Source organism: Haliotis cracherodii, unplaced genomic scaffold (assembly GCF_022045235.1).
Source record: "Haliotis cracherodii isolate W230 unplaced genomic scaffold, xgHalCrac1.p SCAF_12, whole genome shotgun sequence".
Classification (NCBI taxonomy): Eukaryota; Metazoa; Mollusca; class Gastropoda; order Lepetellida; family Haliotidae; genus Haliotis; species Haliotis cracherodii.
Genome location: NW_027266267.1, coordinates 24,023,821 through 24,031,099, shown reverse-complemented (window position 1 = coordinate 24,031,099; position 7,279 = coordinate 24,023,821). Strand labels below are relative to the sequence as shown.

At 41.9% G+C, this 7,279-nt stretch overlaps 1 protein-coding gene across 1 annotated transcript; it reads left to right on the top strand.

The window, feature by feature from the left end:
• Window positions 1-858: 858 nt before the first annotated feature.
• LOC139457684 (uncharacterized) lies at window positions 859-5,533 on the top strand. The gene is made up of 5 exons (XM_071239040.1): window positions 859-981; window positions 2,282-2,348; window positions 2,759-2,845; window positions 4,261-4,467; window positions 5,325-5,533. The coding sequence occupies exons 1-5, from the start codon at window positions 859-861 to the stop codon at window positions 5,531-5,533; spliced, it is 693 nt and encodes a 230-aa protein (XP_071095141.1).
• The last annotated feature ends 1,746 nt before the right edge of the window (window positions 5,534-7,279 follow it).

Genomic DNA, 7,279 nt, shown 5'->3' with positions numbered 1-7,279 from the left:
AACATGTATTTCTGTTTGACAGACACACATTGCGAATGTGTCCCAGTTACAGCAACCCTGAACAAATGAATACAGAGTTGCGTCCCTTGGGCACGCCAGAAACCTATGATTGTGGGGTCGAATCCCTGTTCACCCCGATTATGTTTCTTGGTTTGTCAGCACCATTACCGTGCTCGTGGGTTTCACCGAAGTGGTAAACGTCCGAGACCTGCATGCATCACTTCGGGCTTTCCTGACACGCCGTGATATAACTGGAATACTGTTAAAAGCGGCGTTAAACCCAACTCACTCATTCAAAATACCCGGTAGAGCGAGCGTCCGCCCGGAGAGTGGAAGGTAAGGGGTTGTACCCCGTTTGCGTCATACCAAAAGATGACTTGGTTGTTGCATAGCACCGCATCCCAATTGCGTGAACGATGCTCATGATGTCAATGACTGGACTGTCCAGACTCGATTATTTACAATCCGACGTCATAAAGCTGGAATATTGCTGGAATATTGCTGAGTGCGGCGTTAAACAACAAACACAGAGAAGTATGTGGTGATGAGTCACTATCAAATACTGAGGATGCCAGGTATTCTCGAAGCATGTACATGTGGAAGACTTTCGTCCACTGATCTACATTCATTATAATAACCTTAAGTCCACACCACCTATCAATGTCAGTATCCATATATTGTTACATACTACCTTCCTAACTCAGTTAATTTTCAAATTTACCTTGAATATATAGATGATACATGTCTAAACTCATACATTGATCCACAGCCTATACATTAGCGTGATTACATTATGTAAATATAAAACATCAACGCCCGAGAATAATCAGTCTCTATTATCTGTGGAAACAGACTGCAATGGAACTCCATACATTCATTACAAATACCATTAACGCTTCCCATATAAAGAGACATAGTTCAGCATTCGTCACTGGGAAGACACTGCAGGCAGTCACGTTTGTACACCCAAATATTGGTAAAGTATAAGTATTATATTTATAATTCTATACTTTTATTAAAATGTTTATGATAGGCAAAATTGTAACTATTATCCTTATAAGGACGGTTTCAATGTGACTGAGTGTTGGGGTGATTGAATGAGTTAAAATTTAACGTCGCATCGGCATTATGTTAGGCAAATAGCGACGAGAACAAATTGATATATACAATTTAGTCTTGAATACAAGGTTATATTTCAAAGAATCAGAGTTGGAATTTTGCGTCCGATTGGCAGATGAATCTTTTTTCTTCAAATGTAATTAGTCGTAAGATGTTTTTATGTTCATCAGGAACTATACTGAAACGCTTTGAAAACGCATATTCAAAGTTTGTGGTATTTGACAAAGTTGTTCTGTGTATTTTGTCATGATATTGTCAAACACAGGCATTTTGTCACATAGTCATCATTGTTTGTCATACGCGGAAATATTTACAGCTAAATCCTTTTCTTGGCCTTCGTGTTTAAGCTGATGAAACGTCGTCATTGTTTGTTGACGGAAGTTGAAACTTGCACTTATTCTTTTGTTCTTTGGCTCTATTAATTTAAAAAAAAACATATAAAGGAATTATGTTTTATGTTCATGTTCTTTGCCAAAAGTAAAAAATACGCTACAGATTTAATATCATCTACTTCCATCAGATGTACATGTGATAACATGCTTGCTGTAAAAGGCGACAATGCTTGTCGTCAGAGGCGACTAACTGGATCGGATGGTCAGGCTCGCTGAATTGGTTGATGCATGTCACCGATCCAAAGTGCTCTTGATATTAATCACTCGATTGTCTGGTCCAGGCGCGATTATTTACAGATAGCTGTAACATTGCTGAACGCGGCGTTATGAAGCCGACCAAACAACCATGTTTTCAACTGTGGAGGTGTTGTCATTAATGTGGTGCGGTACGGTACGATGACCAACGACGTAACTGCTTTGTGATCACGTGGTGCCTTATAACTGCGTAGTACAAAGCAAGTATATTGAAAGGTTGGTTGGTTGGTTGGTTGGTTTCTTGTTTAACGACGCACTGTAAATAATCGAATCTGGACCAGACAATCCAGTGATTGATATCATGAGCATCGATCCTCGCAATTGGGATCGATGACATGCAAGATGACATGCACCAAGACAGCGAGCCAGACCACCCGATCCCGTTAGTCGCCTTTTACGACAAGCATAGTCACCTTTTGCGGCAAGCATGGTTTACTGCATATTGAAAGGAAAGTGTTCGCTTTTTCAAATTGTCAAATTCCTCCTTTCTGCAGTAAGTAATACTTCTCTTTCAGAATTCCCCAGTTACAGAGATGTTGGGACTCATCATTTTGGCATCATGTGCAGTGGCTGGAACTTCAGGTTGGCTGTCAAATATATTTTGCATTAAATATCATCGCCTCAATGTTGGTTATTACATTTCAAGTCTTTTACAATGATGTGATAAACAGGACATACTAGAGAATAGAAATGGCATATGTATGGAAGATGATATTGTTTAAGAATATGGCATGAATACGCTTCCCTACATAAATCATGTCGACGCATCATCTGTTGATCTTACACGGTGATTAGACCCCGGATAATTATTACATTAGGCCCCAAATTGTTATCGCGTTAGACCCCGGATAATTATTACATTAGGCCCCGGGTAATTATTACATTAGGCCCCGAATTGTTATTACGGTAGGCCCCGAATTACTATAACATTAGAACAACTGTTTCATTGTTTTAGCCGGGGTTTATCTTATTTCTATTATTCTACTCCCCAGCTGCCTGCTCCGAGGGCTACAGAGAGGAAGTGGCCACGAGGTGCTACAGGGCCAAACAAAACACTTTTGGAGACTATGTACTGTATGGTATGGTCGGTTTATTGTTTCTTTGTATTTTGTGGTTGTTTAACGCCCCATTCAGCAATATTCCAGCTAAATGAGGGTGGTCTGTAAATAGTCGAGTCTTGACCAGACAATCTAGTGATTGACATGAGCATCGATGGGTAGGTTTCTGGGCAAGGTCAAGCCAACAGATTAAAACAGTATCCATCATTTACGGATAAATATTCAAATATTAAAGGCCTGGTAGGTTCTACTTTCAGTGCCAATCGGCGATCGACTCAGAATTGAAGATCAGGAATGTGGACAACTTATCAGGATAATTATTTTCATTATCAAAAGCCTTTCACAAGTGGATGCAAGTTTTGGAGATATAAATTGAGATGAAATGTAGCAAGGAGTGTTGGGATATCAGTTCCCACACGTTTGCTTGTTTGTATGTTTGATTGTTTAACGCCACACTCAGCAATATTACAGTTATATGACGGCGGTCTGTGAATAATCGAGTCTGGACCAGACAATCCAGTGACTTATGTCATGAGCATCGATCCATGCAATTGGGATACGATGACGTGCATCAACAAAATCAGCGAGCCTGACTACCTGATCCCGTTAGTCGCCTTTTAAGACAAGCATAGTCGCCTCTTACTGCAAGCATGGGTTGCTGAAGACCTATTCTACGCTGGATCTTCACGGGTCTCCCATACCTGTGTCTGTTGACCTCGGCAGCCTGGGTCAATGTCTTGAATTCAACACAGCTGAATTTAATTTGGCGGAAATATATCCGAACTTTTACGTGTTTCATATTTTCGCTGTTGGATATCTGACTGCTGTCAGTCACAAAGTTAAAACAATTTTTGCCTATACAGTACTTATGCTACTGTCTATAAGACAAGTTTCGATTGGAACTATATTGACCGTTGTCGCTATCCGACTGACTGGTCACAAAGGTTGTGATGTAATATATTAATGAGCACATTCCGGAATCGTGCAGTGTTTGATACCGTTTGTGAGCGTAGAAAACATTTATTTGATGATAGAATTTAACTATGACATTATATGGTGCAAGGTCACCACTCCAAGGCTGTTTATATAAACAGACCCGAGAAGAGCCGAGGAAGAATAGGTCTTCAGCAACGCATGCTTGCCGTAAAAGGCGACTATGCTTGTCGTAAAAGGCGACTGACGGAATCGGGTGGTCAGACTTGCTGACTTGGTTGATGCGTTTCATGGGTCCAAATTACGTGGATCGATGCTCATGATGTCAATCACTGGATTGTCTCGTCCAGACTCGATTATTTACAGACCGCCGTCATATTGCTGGAATATTTAACCACAAACCAACCAAGCAGCCAAGATGCTACGTCTCGCAGTACAAATATTGTTGATCAGTTGGTTATTAGCTACAAATAATACCAATTTCACTCAATCACATTCTTCAGTGCCCTGTCCAAGTGGATATACAAGGGTCCAGAATCCCAGTCTGTGCTTCAAAGTGAGTGCTTCTGGCGATGAGAAGACCTATCTTGAAGCCATGAGAGAGTGCGCCAAAGTCCAGAACGGCCGTCTTGTGGATCTGGACTCTCCTGACAAATATGGCTTCATGTTTGGAGTCGTAAGTGCTTCGTCCAAGGGTGTAGGATACAGCAGTAAGTGTGATTTTCTCTTTACCAGTTTCATAAACAGTGGGAATAACAGGGAACTACAAATACGTTGAAATTCATGTTAGGACACACAACCAAACGTCCTTGAGTGAAGAGCAGGGTGAGTAAGTTGGGTTTAACGCCGCTTTTAAAAATATTCTAGTTATATCACGGCGTGTCAGCTAAATGATGGAGGAAGGCCCGATGTGATGCAGATCTCAGACGTTTACCACTTCGGTGAAACCCACGAGCACGGGTATGGTGCTGACAAACCTGGAAACATATCGGGGCGAACCGGGATTCGAACCCACAATTTTTCTGGCGTGTCTAAGGGACGCAAAACTGCGCAGCGAATCGCGGCGCATAAGACGACTGGGCCGACCGTGCCCCCGGCATGTGGCAGATTTTACGTTAATTATTATAACAACTGATCTTTGATTTTTCGTGAATCAAGTTCCTGAAATTCATGCCATGTGACCACAAGTAGCCTGCACCTTTTATGGAAGTCACTAAAATCAACGCAATCGAGACCGGCCTCACAAATCATTAATACCAAGCTTCATCAAATTCCAATAATTTATAATAAATTGTTTTACGCCCAATTCATAGGGAGGAACTTTGTCCTTCAATTTCATCCAATCATTTGTCAGACAATTGTCTTGGGGTATGTTTGGATATCTCGGAAAGGAAGTCTCTTTCACAAATGCGTCGTAGAGCAAACACACAAACCGAGACGGCTGCTTAATTACCAAAACAGTTTACCAATATTTGAAATGTACGAATAAACCAAAGACTAGTTATAATTTAAGTTGATATGTTTGGCCGTTATGTGGCTCCCACAAGAAAGATTCGTCTCGTTTCAGAATATAATGACTACAGATTGTGGATTGGTTTGAAGCGTGACACTAGTACTAGCTTCAAATGGAACTCTGGGTCCATGTTTGTCACTAACTGGGCGGAGAATCAGCCGACCTCGTCAACACGGTACAACTGTGGCCTGATGGAGTTGGAGGGGCTTGCTCTCCAACGCTGCGATCGCAAAATCCGATACATCTGTGAGGTGCCCATGTAGCAGCAACCTCTCAGTGCCTACAGACTGATGAAGAAGCAACACCATGTACAGCTGCAGTTATAACACACATGTACAAGCAACTGACAGTTTCAAGTTGTAGAAATAAAACTGAAATATATCAAACTGTTAAACATTCATTGATGATTTATTATAATTGTTGACAGAATGTTGATAGTGTAAGTAGTTGGTTTGTCTGTTTGTTGTTTAATGCCGCATTCAGCAATATTCCAGTTATATGACGGCGGTCTGTAAATAATCGAGTCTGGACCAGACAATCCAGTGATTCATCTTATGGGCATCGATCCACGCAATTGGGATCGATGACATGCATCAACCATGTGAGCCATCCTGACCACCAGACCCCGTTCGTCATCTCTGACGACAATCATAGTGCCCTTTTTACGACAAGCATGGGTTGTTTACCCAGATCTTCAGGGTTCACGCAATTGGGATCGATGACATGCATCAACCAAGTCAGTGAGCCTGACCACCTGATCCCGTTAGTCGCCTTTTACGACAAGCATAGTCGCTTTTTACGGCAAGCATGGGTTGCTGAAGACCTTTTCTACCCCGGATCTTCACGGGTAGCAAGGGAATTAACTGAACCAAACCTTATATGGTCGCAAGGGAGTTAACTGACCATAAAAGTCCAGTTTCCACCCTTGCCGAACAAGGCTGGGATTCCTGGACTCGATCGTAGCACCACCAGTAGTTATTACAAAATTATGTCCCTTCTGTTCCCCTCCTATGGACCAATCAAATTTCACCTCTCGTATTACATGCCTTTGCTTCAAACAAAATGGTGGCGCCGAGTCAAGACGATCTGATCGATAATCAATATCTATATTGTGATAAAACGGTTCTTACATCCCGAAGTGAATCAAATCACGCGAGCACCTTGATTAAAAACATGAAAAGATTTTGAAAATATCTGTTGACATCGAGTTGGCGGTGCATATGCTTTGTAAATCCTACAATTGAGCGAAATCAGCACGTCGGTTTACAAACCGGATTTTGATTTCATTGCACAATTTTGATTGGACTATGCATGGACTCATTAGTCCAGCCAAAATGTAACTCCATAATACCAGCCTAGTTCGGCAAGGGTGGAAACTGGACTTTTATAGTCAGTTAACTGTCTTGCCTCGGGAAGATGAAAAAGGAGGATATTTCCAAAACTGACGCGACAAGAATGATGTCCCATGCAAATTACCATGTTATTGTATTTTACCGGGTGAACAATTAACTTGTATTTGCATGTGTGTGTGACGCTTGCCATCGGTTTGGCAGGTTAGGCTGACCTTTTAGCGAACATCTTGTATCGCCTCTTCATAGTTATTCATAAACACATGCTCATGATACAGTCTGATTCGTAGCATCGACTCTGTTTCAGCAACCATGTCACGTGATTATGGAAACGCTTTTATCGTCCCTATTTGCAGAAAGTATTCTGTGTGTTCAGTTCCATCACACTGCAATCAGGACCCGTGAAGATCCGGGGTAGAAAAGGTCTTCAGCAACCCATGCTTGCCATAAAAGGCGACTATGCTTCTCGTCAGAGGCGACCAACGAGGTCGGATGGTCAGGCTCGCTGACTTGGTTGATCCATGTCATCGATCCCAATTGCGTGGATCGATGCTCATGATATCAATCACTGGATTGTCTGGTCCAGGCTCGATTATTTACAGACCGCCAGCATATAGCTTGACTATTGCTGGGTGCGGCGTTAAACAACAAACCAACCAA